Source organism: Streptopelia decaocto (genome assembly GCF_964273445.1).
Source record: "Streptopelia decaocto genome assembly, chromosome: 7".
Taxonomy (NCBI): Eukaryota; Metazoa; Chordata; class Aves; order Columbiformes; family Columbidae; genus Streptopelia; species Streptopelia decaocto.
In genome coordinates, this window is record NC_138661.1 from 51,872,827 (window position 1) to 51,891,813 (window position 18,987).

An 18,987-nucleotide genomic window follows, 5' to 3' on the forward strand; every position below is an offset into this window, starting at 1 on the left:
CCAGTAGCACAGGGAGGCCAGCAGCTCCCCTTGACAGGGTGAGATTTGCAGGGCCCCCCAAGCCCAGGGTAGCAGAAGGGCATAGGTTTGGGGATGCAAGAAACTCAGCAGGCAACTAATCCAAAGCCCACTGAAGGTTTCTTGTGTACTGAACCCAGCTCAATGCGTACATATGATACTGGATAAAAGAACCAAATGTCCATAAAGGAGAACCAAGTTATCCCATCCTTCCTCCCATGCTACTGAATGAGGGTGTGAGGGACAAGTGCTCACATGGGGATGCTCATTTATTTATTTATTGGGGAGAAAAAAGCATTGGCGAGTGACACTTGTGAAGACTTTAAAGAAAAATTACTTTCTGATTGTGCTGAGATTAAAAAAACTAAGCCACGGTCCTCCTTATCTCCTCGGTCCCTAATCCCACTGCCACCCAGCAGGCACTGGCCCAAGCAGCCAGTTTGTATTTTATTATGAAGTGGCTTTGGGAAGCTCCTGGGGCTGCCGGGCTGCCGTATCCCCAGGCAGCACAGTGGCCTCTAGTGGCAACTGCTCGCATCTAGCTCTGGGGAAAGAAACCTGCAAATGAATCCTGGGGCGCTGCTTGCTCCCCGGGAAAATTAGGAGCAGAGTCCAAACTGCTGGAGGAGAGGCACCAGTGCACAGTGCATGGCTTGGTGCCGGGCAGGGTCCTGAGCACACCCATAGACCCCATATGCCCTGAACAGTCACACAGAATCATAAAACGTTTGTGGTTGGAAAGGACCTCTGGAGGTCATCTAGTCCAACCCACCTGCTAAAGCAAGTTCACCTAGAGCAGATCACACAGGAACGCATTCAGGTGGAGTTTGAATGTCTCCAGAGGAGACTCCACAACCTGTCTGGGCAGCCTGTTCCGGTGCTCCAGGACCCCCACCCTTGCCCTCCTCCCATGGCCCTGGAGACCCACTGAAGCTCAGGCCCGGGCACCCAATCCTGCCCTGCCTCCGAGGTGCTGTTCTGCAGCCCTGGCCCCTGCACGGCTGGTGTTGCAGGCAGCCCCTCTCCTGTGCCCTCTCCTGGCAGGATGCTGGAGCTACATGGCAGCTCTGTCCCCTGGATGGAGCTCAGACTTGGGTTGCAGCCTGGTCCCTGGGCCATCTCCTGCAGGTCCAGGAGCTGAGTGTCCTACAGGTCTGGGTTTCCTAAGGGCACTCTGTGAGCAGCCTGCATGCCTAAGGAAAGGTGACATGTGCTATAATCTCATCTATAAGGGGGAACAGCTTGGGCTTTCTTTCTTCAACCTGGTCACCCATTTCTTAAAAGTTTGTAGGTCCTTTACAGCTTTGAAGTCTTTCTCCCTCTGCTGAGTTTGGCTGGAGCTGTCTGAAGGACTTGCTAGCACATTGGCCTCCAAGCTGCATATGTCTGGTGAAGCAGAGACTTGAGGGCTTCCTTTGGGCAGAGGTCATGGGCATAAACCTTGGAGACTGTCTGTGCACAGCCAAAGCTAGCATTTTTAATGCTTGGTTTCATGCTTCCTTTAGTTCATGTGGGGCAATAGTTTCATTTATTTCTCTGCAAAAAAGTCCCTAGCTCCTACTGGGTAGATAGGTGATAGTCCTCAGTGTCACAGCAAAGGTGTCCTTCCTTCCTGGAGTAGTTGCATTTTTTGGCTTTATCCTAAGGCCTAAAGGACCTCATATCAGGAGCAGAAATGAGCATCAAGTTGAGCCTGGTAGCCTGTGCTCTCATGCAATGCTCTTGTACCCTTTCCGTGAGGCTTGCTTGCTGCAGGTTAGGACATCCTTCCCTCTCCACCAGCAGGTTTGCCTTCACCTAGCCCAGTCCTTTGTGCTGCTGAGAGGGAGTTTTGCCGGCCTGCAGCCCATCAGCAACAGGAAGGGACCCAGGCAGAAGGTACACCCACATCTTGAGCTCCATGTATGTTATGAAGGCCATCGTCAAAGAAAATGTGGGGCTGGATCTGGGCGAGAATGGGGCCCTTGGGAGCCCCATCCATGAAGAAAGCCTCATCAATGGCCAGACCCCACTCCCGGAGTGTCTTGATGGCTCGGATGCCCATGTCCCGGCCACTGCGGGCAGTCACCAGGTAGGTGCGGATGGGAGATTCTTCCTGGCTGAACTTCTTGCGTATCTTCCCAAGGTGCATGGCAAAAGCCTTCAGGGGACCCTGGAAGCACAGCAAGACACTTGGGAGTAGGTGGGAAATAAAGAGACATCCTCTGTGCCTGTACAAGCTACTTGTTCCTGTTTCAGGGTTCCTCAGGGCTTTGCAGAACACAGGGACACCTGTGCGGTGCAGGATTGGGCAGTACTGGAACTAGTGCTCTGCGCTCAAGTGTTTGGGAGGAAGGTGAGTAATGTGGTATTCACTCTAAACCCTAAGTGACCAGGAAGGTACATTGCAGTGAGCAGTGCCTCTGGGTCTGAGTTCTCTAGGCACTTGCGCAGCAAGAGGTCCCTGCCTACAAAAAGTAATCGGAGTTAACTACAACCCTGGATATTTGGGAGCTGATGCTCACTTATAGGAGACATTGAGCCAGAGCCAACTCTAGAGGGACTCTAGATCAGCCCCACAGCAGGGACCAAGTGGTGGATGCAAAGAGAACCTGTAAGGATGTGAGCTTTTTTGGCTACCCATGCCAAATCCCACATGGCAGAGATGCTCATGGTGGGTGCAGAGCCTGGGGGTGCCCATCAAAGAGAGGTGGTTCGCTCACCTCTCCCATGGGCACGGCCTCCATCGCCCGCTCGTACTGCACTGCCCCCTCCAGCCCCTGCTCCCGGAAGACCTGGTCTGTCTCGTCGGAGAAGAGCACAGCGTCCCCATCAAACACCACGCGGAGAGGGGTGCTGGGGGCCTGCACGTCCTGCTGGAAGACGAGCGCTGCCGAGACCCCTGTGAGACAGAGCAAGGTGAGGGTCAGGAGGGACACCCCCTCCTGTGGGCAGCTCATGCACAGCCAGGTCCTCCCCATGCAGTGCATCTGCTGTGGCCCCATCCCACACCACAAATGTTGGGGTCTCCAAGCCAGGGGGCTTTCTGTGGAGGCCAGCCCAGCCTTTCTAGGTCTGTGTTATCCCCGCATGGGGATGGACAAGAAAGTGCTGCTGATCAGAGACTGATGTCTAGAGAGACACTGAGGTTTGCTAAGAGATGACGGGTGATGCAGGCATGAGCAGCCCACCTCCGGGTGCTTGCTCACCCTGCCAAGTCTGGCTTTAATACCCAGATTTAGCCCTTTGTGATGTGAGTAATAGGGACTAGCACCTCCACTTAATTGGGGCAATTGGCTTAATTACAGGTCTCTTCCTACTAGCTGCTCCCTGCCCGTCCTCATCCATGGACCCAGGTCACTTGTCAGTGCAATGACTCTCTTCGAGGAGGCTCCAGGAATGTGCTGTGTAGCAAAGGAAAGGCCAGGCTGCAGATGGCTTGCTCCTGACCTTGAAGGACCTTGGCCAGCTGATGTGCTCACACCCAAGCAAGTTAATAAGGAGGTGATTAACCCCATTAGAGCTGTTGGGGAAACTGCACTCCCTCTGATCCAGGTCAAGCATGTGCTTACATCTATCACTGAGTACATTGTAATTCTGCATGTACCAAGAAAGCAAATTTCTATAACACCCTCACAAAAGCCCTGGGAATCACTGATGCGCTCTCATTGATTCAGGGATCAGCAACAGGCATTTAAATGTCACGGAGGGAATGACCAGCCCATGGCAGAGCTACAGCCAGAATTATGCATCAAGCACTCGCTGACTTGTGAAGGCATCTGAGAAACCCTGGTGTGTTTGCAGGCTACTAGCGGGGACAGAAGAGAGGACTGAACTGTTCAGGACTGTGCTGGTAATCATTGTGCCATTCATCTCCTTGCCTCTGTGAAAGCACAGGCTCTGGTGGTGTCTCTTGGTACTGAGCTGCTTGGGGTAAGTGTGGTGGGTTTGGGGATGTGGGACAAAGGGGAGAACACACCTCTCTGGAGGGCATTGCAGACATCTGTCCTGTCAGCTGAGAGGAAGAGTTTGACGCTGTGAGATTTCAGGTACTGCGTGGAGTCCTCATCGCTGACGAAGCAGAACTTTGAGATCTCCAGGCCTTTGGGTCAGGGGATGCAAGCAAAGTCTGTTATGGGGCAACATCCTCCATCCTCCTCGCAGCTCCACCTTCCCTCATTGCTTTGCTGCAGAGCTCAGGGCATTTCATTTCCCAGTGCTTGTGTGGGGAACCCTCCCATATTCTTGCTGCATCTTCTTGCCCTATTATTCCTACAAAACTGCAGAGTGCAGTTAAATAGACCCTTCACCCCTCCCTTAAATGAGCCTTCCTGACAGCACTCAGGGATTTTTTTTTTTTAAGAACTCTGTTTCTTTAGGAGCTGCCTGAGGATGCCCAGGCCGTGCAAAATTCTGCCAGCCCCCTTGGTACAAAGGATATAGCCGAAGGGAGCCAGGTTCTGCCAAGGACCCTGTGTGCTGGGTGTGCTCTGGCACCCTGAGCAAGGTGCATGGGACTGGCAGGAATCGGGCTTGTTTCTGAAAGAACCCCTTCCTTTCGCATCCCCTGGCTCTGTACTTGCCACTGATGCTCCACTGTGATGCCTTATCTGCTTTGCAGCCTCCAAGGGAGAAGCAACTACCCCCGGCAGTGGGGTTCACCTTACCGTAGTGCTTGGCGCTGTTGACAATGCGCATGCCGCTTTCTGGGCTGTTGTTTGAGAGCACCAGGATGTCAAAGAGGTTTTTCTCTGCTGGGTTGGTCTCCAGGATCTTCTCGTTCACATACTGTGCTGCCTATGAGGTGAAGATGAGACTCTTTTGGAGGGCTTTGACAGGGCTCTATTGCAATTGAGAGGTGAGTGGTTTGTGCTGCATATGTCAGCTATGGCAAGGCTAGCAAGTTATGGAGAGCCAGACAGAGCAACTATCCTGCAAAAACCATTGCCAGGAGGGCAGGGAGCAGGAGGTGGCTATATGGGACTGGAGAGGAGCACAGGTCTCTATGCCCAGCAACAAGGCCAAGAGGCCACGACAGGCACACCTGCACCCCATGAAGGAAGCTGAGACCTAAAGCTGGGAAAGCTGAGCTTTCACCCCATCCTGCAAGTGTCTGCGTGTGCCCCAGCCAGGCACGGGGCTCACCTGGATGAAGGCGAAGGCTGTGCCTGGAGGCAGGAGCTTGTCCTGGTTGGCCTGCTGATGCCTCGTGTACTCCTCCTTGCCTTTCTCCAGATAGAGCTTGTGCTCCTCCTCTAGGTTGAAGATGGCTCTGGTGGTCACTGCAATGACCAGTGCCTCGCTGGGATCTTTCTGCAGGACAGGGAGGAAAGAGGGGTTGGAGGACAGCAAAGAAGGAGCTTGGGGAGGTGGGGTGAGCAGAGGGACACAGGGCTCCACTGACCAGGATGGTGGGGTTGGGCATTGGAGACATCACCCATGTGTCATGGTTCTTGATGCCAGAGGGCCTTTAGAGAAGAGGTACCAAGCCCAATTTCCATCTTCAGGCCACCAAGGATGGGGAAAGGAGCTGTGAAACCCTAACCTGTCTGGTGAGTGCCATATGCTCTGTGGACAGCACACAACAGAGGAGGTTGTTTCATAATTTTGGTGTCTGTGGGCACAGCACAGCCATGGTTGCCTCTTTGTGCTGAACTGAGCATTGCTGGGTTCCTCTGTAGGTATTAGTGGTTTTACCCTTCATTTTTGCCTGCTCTGGAGAGCCTAATAAAGTCTGTATACATGTACAGAAGCTGCTGCTTTCTCCCTGGCTGCTCCAAAGTGTAAGTGTAAGCAAATGCACCCATCCTGTCCATGCAACTGGAGGTTCAGCCCTGCAGCCTCTTCCGATGTGGAAATCACATGGACCTCATTAGGACCAGGTGCCCAGCAGCCCTGGGACGCACCACTTCTGCTGAAAACTAGGCATAAGCAATTTGGGCCACCACAGCTCCAGGTTGTGCTGTATCCTCTCCTGCAGTGGCATTGCAAAACTTGCTTTAGAAATACAGGATGTGTGTTTTGTAATCAATAACCTTTTACCTGTTTCACGTGGGTGTTTATGACTGTGCTTTCAGGCTCTGCCATCTTCGACTTTCCTCCTCAAAGAGAAAATATACAATTAAACTGATGCATTATAGTACAGCCAATCTGGAGAGAAGGAAGAGTGGAAAAGAGACAGAGGACATCATACCCATCAAGTGGAGCAGCCCAAATGAATCTGCTTCTACTGGCAACAGCTCTGCCCTGAGAAAACCTAGTCTAATATGTTCAATTAAATATGATGGAAAAGTGGCTTTTTAACCCAAGATCACTGTTTCCCTGCACCCTCCAAGAGTATTTTTCTCAGGGGGATCTGCTGAAAGTGGTTGTGGAGCTCTTTTCCCAGAAAAATAAATCTGCTTTTATGCACCTTAAATGGGGATTGGAGATAGATTTGGTCTAAAAATCCAAAAATAGGTCAGGTTTTATGGGTAGGCTTCTGGTTCACATCCTCTTGCCTTTCTTGCTAATTTTTTTGTTTGAATGGTGAATTTGTATTCACAAATATGCAAATTCACTGATGAGCAGTTCATTTGCAGCTGTTAAAGGCCTGAATAAGTAGAGATGAGTGGTGAGGGCTTGCGTGCAGGATGGGACCCTGCTGATGGGGCTGGTTTGCTCCTCCAGAGCCCTGTGAGCCAGCCAGGCCCACACTGAAGGTCTCAGTCTAGGCTGTGCTAACCCAGGTCTGGCAGATGAAAGTCACTGCGGGTTACATGGTCTGCCTGTACTTAGCAGCTGAATAAGAAATCACATTTATTTTTGTACAGCCAGGTCCTGTGGTTTTGGTAACCATCACGCTGTACACTTTGTTTCTATGCACTAGTCAGTGTTGGAAATGGACTTTTAGGATTCAGCCTGTGGGATGGGAACTGTTCCCATTCCCACCAAGGGGGATGCCATGGGGATTATTTCCACCCAGCCGCTCCCACAAGTACACCGTGGGGTTTCTCTGGAGAGCAGGGGCAGCAATGACTGTTCTACACAAATGTGCTGGGAATAGCAAGAGGGTTAAGACCTCATTAACGAGTTCATGCCCTACCTGGTTACTGGCTTGGGGTGCTGTGCAAGCACTGATGAAAGCTGGCATGCAGTATAAAAGGCAAGTCAGGGTCTCTAGGAAGACCTTTCTTTTGCCCAAATTTTCTTTAATTCATTTTTATTCTTATTCAGGGGCTATGCAAGGCATTGTCTCAGCTGGTAGGAAATGCACATGGCTGCTGCCAGCCCCAGGAGCTGGGGCATTGCCAGGGGGCTTGATGCTTGCATGTGCACTCCCCAACTGCTCCTGGGGTGGAAAGCCCCGCTGGCAGGGCTGCTCCCCCAGCCAGGCGTGCCTGGAAAGCCAGGAGATGCTGAGCATCTCTCTGCTTCCTCCATCCACACCCCATGCTGGGAAGGGGTCTTCTCCAACAGAGCAGGGCAACCACCAGCCAAGATGCCTCCAGACAAGGGTCTCCTGAGCACAGAGAAGTTTACCTCTAACCGAATTTCAGCCAAGCACTCTTCTAAAAGTGAAAATGAAATGAGAGGAGGCAATGGAGCTGAGCAGCCCTCCCTGGAGGGAGAACACCATCTCTAATTTCTGCTCTTGTCGTTCCAAGTGCCCCAAACCCAGCCTGACTTCTCCTTTCCATCTACCTACCTCTAATAACGGCAGTATTGTTCACATACAGATATGCACACAGGCACCCATCTCCGCTGCAAGCCCCCCCATGCCCGCAGTGCGAGACGCGCAGGAAAGCGTCGCAGGCGGATGCTGGCAGGTCCGGCAGCTCCACCTGCAGCTGCGGACGCGGAGCAGCTCCCGCCCCCCGCGCACACCGGCGCTTCGCTGGAGACAAAAACCCAAACTCACCGCAAGCGCTGCCTCCGCTCCCAGCGCAGCCTGTCTGGTGGCAGCAGCCAAACTTTGCCCAAGATGCCGCCGTTTATATTTCCCCCTCCCCGCGCTGGCAGGAAGCTGGAGGAGCCAGGCGGGGTGCAGCTCCGCTCCCCGGGCTGCTGGGATGTGTAGGCAGCGGCGGAGCTGGCGCCGTGCCCGGGTCAGGCTGCATCCGCCACCGGCATCGCGCCGGCGGCTCATGGCTGCCGGGGCCGGCCTAGGACACGGGCACGCTCTGGGGAAGGGGCTCAGGTTCTGCTTTTTGGGCCTTTTCGGAGCTTGTGCTCAGTCGCCACTTGCCACGCACAGGCGCTGCAGCGGTGTCTATTTCCGTAGCCATGGTACTTAGAGCGCGCTGTCAGACCTCTGTTTTCCCAGCCCTCAAATACATAATGGTTTTGACTGAAAATATAGGAGGATCTGTTCAAGAGCGGCTTGCAGATAATGCAGGTGTATGCAGGGAGCTGAGCCAGGGAGAAGGGCTGGTGCAGAGTGTGGCAGGGTGCAGTGGGGACTTGCCACATTTGTAAATTTACTGTAATGTTTTCAGGTCCCCTTTCCTGTCTTTTCTGGAGGCTGCCTGTTATGTACCACAGGGGTGATTTTTGGGCTGAGAACTTGCTCCCCTGGGCAGGCTGTGCAGCACCCAGCTGGGCAAGGCTGGTGCTGGCCAGGGGCAGGGGGCTGACACAGAGGGGTGGCAGCCATCCTGCAGCTCTTCTCCTGCCCAGCCGGGGCACATCCCTGCCCCAGTGCTGGAAGATGGACCAGAGCAGCAGCCTCCTCAGCCTGGCTCCTGCCAAAGAAGCTACTGATATGCTCAGCCTTTAGCATGTATGTGTAAACCCCCTTTCCCTGACTGATTTTATTGGGGATGTTCCCTTTTCCCCTGCCCCTCTATGTATTTTTCCTATATATCCTCAGGGACTGCCAGTTTAGGGCAAAAAGTGTTTTGGCATCTACACATTCCTCTTACCGAGGTCTGCTGCAGCATTATCTCCTGCTCCTGGAGATGATGCTTTTCCTCTGAGCAGCAGGAATGCAGGGTGCTTCCACACAGGGCTGTGTTTCAGGTGGCTGAGAGGCAGCCCCAGCACCTCTTCCACGGCTGGGTGCCCATTGTGACAACACCTTGGTGGTCACAGGAAAATCTGGCAGGACTGGTGAGCTGGGGTAGCTGAGCAGAGCTGGGACAGGTCTGGTTTCTGGGGTCTCTCCCCTCACGTCAGTGTCAGCCACTGGTCACCTGTGGTATCACTTCCTGCTTCTGGCACTGCCCCAAATTCTTGGGCTGACTTTGCTGAATTGGCAGCAAGCAATGGAAGTGTGCAAACATAAATTTAATGAGACAGGGATGCCAGTGAAGTTGCTCCTGGCCATGCTCCTGGTGCTGCCCTAGTTGGTGCTGGGGGACAGAGCCACCCAAGCAGCGGCATTTCATCCCATCTGTCCTCCCTGCCATGTTGGAGCTGAGCATCTCTGTTCATCCCCACTGCTGCACGCATTTCCCAGGCCCTCACATGGTGCCCCTGGGAGCCAATGAGCTGGGCTCCCTGGGTGCAGAGCTCCTCTGGGATGGACCCGTCCCCTTGCAAGTGTCCATCCCTTGTGCTGAGTGTCTGCAGCCACATGGTCCAGCCCAGTATTACTGCAGAGATAACTTGAAGAGGCAAATTTGCTGGGCTGCAGAGCCTGGCAGTGATGCCCACCAGCTTCTCACAGGCAAGAGGGCAGGTTTTGCTTCCTGGTCTGGCAGGGAGTTCCCCGCTGGCTTTTCATATGTGTGAGCACCTCTTGGGTCAGTGGTGAGGTGGGGCTGACAGAGCTGCTGGGGCCACCCGGTTCCTGGGCTAGCAAAGCAGACTTTCCTGTTTTGGCTGTGACGCACAGACACCGTCTCCACAGCACCCTTGGCTCCGTGTCTGGCAAGGTCCCATCTCACCCCACAACATGTCCCTGCCATGCATGGCAGCTGGCCCAGGAGTCTGCGCAGACGGAAAGGGAGACTAAGGCTGAGAAGGAGACGTGACGGTAAGTCTGATTTTGGGACTCTGGTCAAGAGAGGGTGGAAGCGAGCAGCAGGGATCCCCCAGCTCCTTTTGCAGGAGCTGGGAAGCTCAGGCTCCTTGCAGAGCCCATCGAAGTTGTACTGCTTTGCCTGTACTACCTCTCCTAGACTGCAGCAGGGCTATCCCGATTGTCCCCAAAACAGTGGCTCAGGTCACCCTGCGGGGCTGGGCTGAACTTTTTTCTAAACTGGGGCAAATGACAGACTAATGTGACACAGCTCATGGGGATCTGGCAAGGAAAAAGTGATCAGACACCTAATTCTGTGCTGAGTGGGCACCTGGTCTCCTGCACTGTTGTGTTCTCCTACCGCCACAGCCTGAAGCCACAGCCTGGCACCGGTCATTAAAGCTGCTGGCAGCAAGCCTGTGAGTGGAGTTCAGGTGTACAATGGTACAGACCTCCCAAGTGGCACTGTGCAAGTCACTTAACCTGCACACCGTTGCTCCAGTGATGATGCCGCAGGGATGATAACAATTCCCATGTCTCTCCAGCCCTATACGCACATGCAGCAAAGCCCACTGCTGAAAAAATCAAAGGCTTGTGCTGGCTTTGTGTGCTCAGCGGAGGGAAACACAGAAGTGGTTTCTCCCCAGGAGGATCCCCATGCAAGGAGCCATGGCCCTGCAGGGTGGGCAGAACGTGGGCAGAGCACAGGCACAGCAAGGTGGTTTTGGCTGCTTGAGCAGGGACCTTCTTGGACACGGTGCCCGCAGCTGGGGCAGCCAAGGCAAACAGGCACATATTTGCCAGTCTTGGTCACAGCAGCGGGTGCTGCTGGCACTGTGATGGCAGCAGACCCCCTCGCCACCCAGCCCAGCTCCTGGTGCACCTCTCCCACTGCCGCTCCTCACCTGAAAGGAGGTGAGAAGGAAGTTTTGGCTACGAGGAAGCATTTGTTGTAGAATAAGAGTCTTGCTATGGGGAGAGCAGTAGTGAAAAACCATTCTGCTTTAAATTTGAAGACTTCCCTTAGGCTGCGTCAGTGTTGCTATGTGCACAGGTTGGGCTTACGCAAAGTTTCCAAACCGACATGACCCCAGCCTGGTGGCACCACTGCCACCTGCAATTTGGGCACCAGACCCACTGCAAACCCAGGAGCAAACCCACGCACTCCTCAGCCCTGCGAGACTGGGGGAAATAGCCGAAAAGGGGTGTTAGCTAATGGTGGGGTTTGCCTGGGGCTGAGCAAACCCTTCAGCACATGCTGCCTGGCCAGGGAGGAGCCAGCACAAAGCAGCTCTTGTCATTTTTTCCTCCTACAGCCAGGTGATTCCTCTTCTCAAAAACAAAGGAAAACTCTCAAATTCATCCCCCCCCCCCCCGCCCCGACTCCCTCCCCTTCTGAAGGCAGGCTTGCAAGGATATAAATGTAGGGCTAGCTGGCGCAGAGCCTTCCCTGCCTGCTGCTCCCTCCTGCTCCATTTCACACCTCATTGCCAAAGTGACCAAGCCCTAAATACCTACACAGGGCTCTATGTTTTAATTGTGTTTGCTCTCACTAGAGCCCAGGGCCACTGGCAGCACACACGACTGGAAAGGAAATCTCCACCCTGTTAATTTTGCTTGTGTCCCCAGGTCACTCCAGCTTAGCCATGGCGGTGGCAGCCAGGAAAGGCATGATGACGGTCTCACCGCTCACCGGCAGCCCCGTGGCCATTGCCACCACGGCTCAGCCAGGCTTCCTGGATGGCTGGCTTAGCCAGATCCCATGTGAGTACAGCAACACTTGCCCTGCTCTCTCACACAGAGTTATGCAGGGAGGACTCCTTATCTCTGAGGCTTTGTATCCATTATTCACCCCCTCCAAATCCCTTTTTCTAGCAGGGTCCATTGAGGTGGGGATGCAGCTGAAAGGTACCTTGCTGGTCCGGGAGTGGAGGGCATCCTTGCTGCCCATTTGGGGAATGGTCTCCAGCTGCAGCCTCCCTGTATGGGCCCTGTCCAGGATTATAGGGGTGATTCTGAAAGTACAAATCCTTAATACTGAAGTGCCAGGAAAGGGTTTAAATCCACTCTGGTTTTGCTTTGGTTTAACTCTTCTGTTCATCTCTGCTCCCTGAACGTTGCACCAGTACCCAAATGGGCACTCATTGCTGTGGCTGTGGCAGTGGCCGTTCTCCTCCTCCTCTTCCTCATCTGCATCATCAGGTGCTGCTGTGGCAAGAAGAAGCCCAAGAAGAAGGAGAGAGTCAGCTTGCTTCCCGTCAGTGGCTTCAGCGCGGCCTGCCTTGTGCGTCCTGTTTCCCCTCTCCACTGCCTCCCTCCTCCCCGGAGGTTTGCTCTCACACTGCCCTGTCCTGTGGGTGGTGAGAGCACAGCATGGCCGGGGACAGGTCTGAGCATGTCCTGAGGGTTGTGCTGCTCTCTGCCACAGGTCCAGCCTGAGATGGAGGATCTGGAGCGGTGTGCGGAGCAGACAGGACGAGGAAAGCTGCAGTACTCCCTGGAGTACAACTTCCGTGTGCAGGAGGTGGGGATGCTTGTGGCTATGGCGTGGCAGGGAAAAGGCTTTGCTACTGTATGGTCTCTCTTTGCTCTCCACCAAGGTGGACCACACCCTCTTGCATGTCCCCCCAACTCACAGCCTGACAAGTCTCACACCCATATGGCTGGAGGCATCTTTCCTGCTGTACATGCTTCCCACTGAGCCCCTGGTCATCTGCCCCATCCTTCTCCACCTGGTGACTTTGACCATTGCTCCTTTCAAGCTGAAAGTCGGCGTGAAGCAGGCAGCTGAGCTGAAGGCCATGGACAGTGGAGGCACATCTGATCCATACGTGATCGTCTACCTAACATCTGATGTGAAGAAGAAGTATGAGACCAAGGTTTACCGCAAGACCCTGAACCCTGTCTTCAATGAGACCTTCACATTCCAGGTAAGAAAGTACAGCTGATGATGGTTTTATAGTCTCATCAAGAGCATTGCATGGGCACTGTTCCCCAGGCACAAACCTCTCCAGGTAGGCAGATGCATTTGCAACTGAATGGGAAAGTGTTGGAGAGAAAGACTTGTATTGCATCCACCACCCCATCCTGCGGGGCAGAGTTGCCAGTGAGCAGTGAGTCCGGGCTCTTGGGTCTTCCCTTGCAGGTACCCCAGGCAGAGGTACCTGAATCCACACTGGTGATGCAAATCTACGACTTCAATCGCTTTGCCAAGCATGACATTATTGGTGAGGTCCGGCTGCCCCTGGCCAGTGTCAGCCTGCAGCACGTCATCGAGCAGTGGAGTGACCTGGTGGCAGCCAGTAAAGTGGAGGTTGGTCCTGTTGGGTTGGAAACTCTACTGGGAGGAATGTACTGTTGCTTTTACTGTTGCTTTTACTGTGCCCTTGTGGGCAAGCATGAGGGTGGGTGAGACCTGAGAAACCTGGGTTCAGCCTGATGCTCCAGACACAGGTGAGTGAGCTCCTCTGCCTGGTGCTCACCGCTGGCACCTCTCCATCAGGAAGAGCAGCTGGGTGAGATCTGCTTCTCACTGCGCTACGTCCCCAGCACTGGCAAGTTAACGGTGCTTATCCTGGAAGCCAAGAAACTGAAGCGGATGGACTCCCATGGGCTCTCAGGTCAGCAGGGATTGCTTGTGCTCAGATCTCCCTACCCCCGTCCAGGTCCTAATGAAGGCACCTGGAGCTACAAAGCCTTGAAAGCTCTTGATGCAGGGACTTGTTTCCCTCTCCCACCACCATACCATGCCCTTGGCAGGCTCCTAGCCTTCCCCAGCACAGATAGCCCAGATTTGGGCAGAGTTGGAGATATCTCCCAAGAGGAGGTGTCATTGCTGGATGGTACGGGAAGCTCGTGGCAGGAGGAAGCAGGAGGACGTGAGCTCTGGGGTGGCTGGCAAGAGGAAGAGAGATGGATGCTCACCACAAGGAGTGACAAGTGGGGTGCCAGGCTTTAATTTGAAATGATCCAAGGAAGCTATTTTGTGGCTGAGATCCTCAATGAAAATTGTCACTTGTGCCAGCTTTATCCTCCCTCTCCTCAGATCCTTTTGTCAAGGTGCATCTCATCCTGAACAGGAAGAAATGGAAGAAGAAGACAACAAGTGTGAAGAAAAACACCTTAAGCCCTTACTTCAACGAGGTGTTTGTTTTTGAGGTGCCCTTCAGTCAGATCCAGGTGGGTTTCCGTGCAGCACCCAGGAGTGAGCAGGTCCCCACTGCAGTGAGCCCCCTCCTGCTGACCCTCTTTCTTTTGTCACCTACCAGAATGTGGACGTGGTCGTTTCCGTCTGGGATCACGACAAAGTGACCAAGAACGAGCCCATCGGCAAACTCTTTCTGGGCTGTCGGGCCACAGGCAACCAGCTGCGGCACTGGTCTGACATGCTGTCCAACCCACGCCGGCCCCTCGCCCAGTGGCACAGCCTTCAGCCCCCAGATGTGGTTGACAAAGCCTTGGGGCTGAAATCCCACCTCAAGCTGCCCCTGCCCCCCAGATAGTTGGGGGCTTCTCTGGAGGAGAGGGTGGGGGGTGTTTGCGGACGGATGGCAGGCTTCTGCTCAGCAGCATCTGGACATGTTGGTTCAGCTCAGTGTCAGCAGATAGGGGGCTGGAGGCTCTTTGTGGCCAAGCAATGAGCTGACTGCTGGTGCAGCTCATGCTCTGTGTGATGCCTGGAGCAAGGTAGCTCGGCACCCTGGAGCAAGGCTGCATGTGGAACAGAGAATGCTGGGGGGCTGGCTTGTCCCAGCTGCTTATGGGCCGGGGGGACAAATACACAGATCTTCAAGTTCATGCAAAACCACTGAGTCTGTTTATATTTCTAAAGCAGAGGATGAATGTGCTGACAGCATGGGGTGGGCAGTTTCTTTGGTTGTGAATAGCTTGGCAAGAGGCAAGTTCTTGGGAGTGCCTTTTGTGTCCTGGGAATGCTTTTAAACAAGTCTGAGATCTTGAAGCATGGTAAGAGGCTTGGGAGGAGAGAAAGAGGAAAGGCTGGCAAGGGAAGTGTTTGAGATACAAGACTAGCCCCTTAGTGCCTCTGTGATAACCATGCTCTGTGTCCTGACTAAAGCCTAAATGAGACAGGTAGGTCAGCCACTGGTTGTCCACACAGCTTCATTTTTAGCCCGTTCTCAGCCCGTTCTGACTTGTGCACCCCAAGATGCGACTTAGAGAATGGGACTCACCAGTGACCATCCCCACGGATGATGCAGATGAGGCATCGCTGTTGTCTCCATCCACCCCATGTGGTTCTGCTGTTCTGCTGTGCTGGGGCAGCAAGGTTTGCACTCCCGGCACCTGGGGGTGCTGCCAGGGCAGAGTGGCTGAGACTCTCACTTTCCTGCCATGACTAGATCACACTACCATGTTGGAGGCTGAGTTGCAGCCCTCATGTCACTTCTGGGCAGGTTTCATGTAATCTGGGAGGTTTTTGTCGGCCCATGTCCTGCCCTCCTTTGTGGGACCTTGGGGTGAGGCTACATAAGTAATGATCCTTCCTAGAAAGATGAGGATATCAGAGAGGTGCCACTGTTCCTGCTTGTCCTTGAGTTTGCTGCAGTTTGGGGTGGCTCTGGAGAAGCTCCTCTGAGCCACCTGCAGAACAAAGGTCACTGTATTTGCCTGGAGAAAGGAAGCACTCTTGCTCTGAAATACTTCTGCTACAAAGCAGTCATAGCACATGGAAGATTTGGGCTCCTATCATTGTATTTCGTCTCAAAAGATAAAAGGAAAGTATAATAATAATAGCTGTTGCCTGGGCTCTGGAGGGCAGAGAGCCTGGCACATTAATGAAGAGCAATTAATATTGAAAAGCAGTTAATCTGCAATTACGCAGAGCTCCACAGAGACACCATCTGAGAGTCAAACAAACATGGTGAAGCTGACTAAGATTATGAAAACTCTTGATAGAGATTAATGACTTCGGCTCAACTAGGAAAAGCTGCTGTGTCTGCTTCTCGACAAATCTTCTCCAGGGTTTGCCATGGCCGTGAGGAGGGAAGAAATGACAAGGTGGTTTCAAGATGGCTGTAACAAGTGGAGTGTGGCTTCTGCTGGGGAAACAGCATCTGCTGGCAGCTGCTAATGAGATGGAGAAGGAAATCAGTCACCTGAGGAAGGACTTATAAAGGGATTCTTTATAGTCTCAACCTTCAGCCTCAGCCTTAAGTCAGACTGGAATGGGCTATCCAGAAGGAAACATCTCTGAATTGGGTTAGGAGTGCCAAATCCATTGCCAGGTTGTTTTTTGGTGATGCCGTGTGGTGATCTAGGGCCATGCAAGACCCAGAGAATTTTGGAGGGATTTGGAATGGGTATTTCGTTTGTGTTTTTTGTTTGTTTGTTTGTTTGTTTTTTGTTTTGTGTTTGTTTTGTTTTTTCTGTTTTGTTTTGGGTTGGGTTTTTTTTTGTTCGTTTGTTTGGGTTTTTTTGGCTTTGTTTGTTTGTTTGTTTTTGTGGTTTTGTTTTGGTTTTGTTTTTCTTTTTTTTCTTTGTATGTGTGTTTTTTCCAGCTCCCTTTTTTGAAGTCGTGGTCTTGAGGTTCACTGCAGAGTTTATGGTGGCAGGCATAAAAGCACGTGCATCTTAGCCCCAAAATGTACACAGCTGAAGAAAGTGCAGGGATATCTCCTGCTTGAGAAACGTTACCCTCAGTACCAGTTCCACCACTCCTCTCTCCAGCTTTGGCCTCTAAAGCCTGAATCACCAGCACAGTCCTGGCTGAGCAGAGCTGGTGGGGGAAGCCTGTGGTGCTTTTTGGGGTGAAGCTGGGGACCCTGGCAGTGAGCATCTGGCTGGGGCAGCTCTGGGCACTCTGGGCTGAGCCTTAGTGCTGTAAAACTCAGCAAACTGATTTGTTTGCTCAGGAGGGTGAGGCGGGTGGGTGGGGATGATCTCCATCCAGTTGCAGTTTTTAATGCACTGCCGAGGCTGCTTTCTTCCTCCATCCTTGCTTTTCCTTCTCAATCTGCCTTGTACTCTTAAAATAAGGTTTTGAGAGCTTTCCTCTTGCAGGATCCTCTTAGTATCATCTGCTGGCAACTCTTTGAAGCAGGGCTGGTAGAGCTGGGCATCGTTTGGTGGCTTATTTCACTCAAGGTGATCACAGCCTGCTTGGGACACTGTTCTCGGGAAGGCACACTTGTCTCATGTGCAAAGTATCTCCTTTTCATGTCCCCATGGCCTGGGCAAGGCTAGCTGTCCCTCATCCACCAAGGCCAGATGTATGAGCATCTTCTGTCTGACCAATGCTCCTTGTGTACTTGGAGGACCTGGAGCGGGACGATTCCCCTGTGGAAGATGCAACAAGTAGGGAAGTTAAAGAAGGGGGAAACCAGCTCCTCCTCGGCTTGTGACTGTGCTGGATTCTCATGCCTGCATCTAGAGGGCAGGGCAGGTATGTGCTCTGAGCTGGGTCTCTGTCGTCTGGTCTATGATCCCAGTTACAGCCTCACCAGCCAAGATTTCTTCATGTGGAGATGAAGTGTGTGTGCAAGAGGGAGTGGAAGCTGTGATGCTGTGGTGCAAGGCTGTTCCTGCTGTGCCGTGATGCTGGGGGTGTCCAGGCGGCTTTTTCCAGGAGGCAGGAGCCAGCCTTTACCTGATCCTATACCACAGGGGCAAAGGGAGTTTGCTGGTGGGTTAAGAGGGACAAAGCAGGTATCCAAAACCAGTCTGCACGGTGCAAGTTGCCCCAGTGGTGAGTGGGGAGTTTGTTCTTCTGCTTCATTCAGGGGACAGTCCCTCTGAATTTAATTAGCAGCTTTGCAGGTCAGTGGCATGGTGAAAAGCAGGGCTTGGGCCAGGCAGAGGTCCGTTAACAGAGGCAAGAAGTACTGAAAATTAAGGTGTTTGATATTAAGATTTATAATCTCAATCATTTACATCCAGATCGAAGTCTTCTGACCTCCAGAAGTCCCTCCCAAACCAAATTATTCCCTTGTTCAGTTATTTTTATGTTATTTGTCCCTGCACTTCAACAAATCAAGCAGGAGAGCCACACTAGAAGGCTGAGCCTTATATGTGCTTGTCACCATTCATCTGGCATGAGACAAAAATGATTATGGACTGTCATCGTTTAGCCTGGGTATGGGCTGGCTGTTCTCCAGACACAGATTTTTTGGCTCGTCTCACAGTTTTTGAGATTTGGAGAGTATCTAAGCTCTTCTCACCAGGAGCAAGCATGCCCGTTTTATAAATATTCATTAGCTAGCATCATTATGTCTTGCAATTTTATGGGCAAAAGGTGTACTTTGCCATGCATGGTTTTCTTTTTTTAAAAGCTCCAACTCCTGCTTTGGTGGGTTCTGATGCAGCTTTTTCTTTTAAACCACATTTTTATCCTTTGCTGTTGCAGGGGCGGGGAAGGGTGGTAGGGAGCAGGAATATATGAGGATGCCTCCCACCCCAAAACCCAAAAGCAAAGCCAGGACAGTTGGCTTTTGTCTGAGGCTCTTACAAAGGAAAGGGGGTCCCGACAGCAGCTGGGCCATGCGGCCAGCCCAGGGGGAGGCTGGCAGTGCGTGGTGGCAGAGGAAGGCCCCACGCAAGTGTCACCCGTGGCCGCTGAAGTTTGTAAGGCGGTGGGAGGAAAGCTGGTGCCTCTCGGCCGGAGCAGAGGAGGGGAGGCGGGACGGGCTGCAGCCAGCCTTCCCTCACCGGCTCCCCGCTGTGTGCCGCTCGCTCTCGGGGGGCCCAGGGCCACGCTTCCCACTGAAACTACATCTCCCAGGCTGCCCGGCACGCTGCCCCGCCGCCGGCTCCCCAGGGGTCTGCTGGGGGGATACGGGGGGGGGTGAGACAAGGGGAAGCAGCCGCCTCCTCGGCTTCTGCCACCCACAGCACCCTGCCCTTGCCTACGGTAAAGCACTGGAGTGGGGGGGAGACTTTGGTGAATTGTCCTGTGCGATGCGGGGCTGGAGGGGCGGCAGCCATCGTCCAAGTGGCCTCTGGGAAACTCCGGTGGGAAAGGGGGGTGCTGGGAACGGGGGTGCTGGGAGAGGTGCCGGTGGGAAAGTGGTAGAGGGGAGAGGTCGTGCCTG

At 53.3% G+C, this 18,987-nt stretch overlaps 2 protein-coding genes across 2 annotated transcripts; one reads left to right on the top strand and one right to left on the bottom strand.

Moving 5' to 3' along the window:
- Positions 1-278: 278 nt before the first annotated feature.
- Positions 279-7,997, bottom strand: LOC309442320 (cytosolic 5'-nucleotidase 1A-like). The gene is made up of 7 exons (XM_082058080.1): positions 7,898-7,997; positions 6,040-6,098; positions 5,143-5,310; positions 4,665-4,794; positions 3,977-4,099; positions 2,721-2,899; positions 279-2,170 (listed from the first exon to the last, which is right to left on the bottom strand). The coding sequence occupies exons 2-7, from the start codon at positions 6,082-6,084 to the stop codon at positions 1,868-1,870; spliced, it is 948 nt and encodes a 315-aa protein (XP_081914206.1). The 5' UTR covers positions 6,085-6,098; positions 7,898-7,997; the 3' UTR covers positions 279-1,867.
- Positions 7,998-11,583: 3,586 nt separating this feature from the next.
- SYT8 (synaptotagmin 8) lies at positions 11,584-14,442 on the top strand (the record flags this gene model as incomplete). The annotated part of the gene is made up of 8 exons (XM_082059127.1): positions 11,584-11,704; positions 12,067-12,224; positions 12,369-12,464; positions 12,703-12,870; positions 13,086-13,253; positions 13,443-13,560; positions 13,986-14,119; positions 14,209-14,442. Exons 1-8 carry the CDS (start codon positions 11,587-11,589, stop codon positions 14,440-14,442), a joined length of 1,194 nt encoding a protein of 397 aa, XP_081915253.1. The 5' UTR covers positions 11,584-11,586.
- Positions 14,443-18,987: the final 4,545 nt, after the last annotated feature.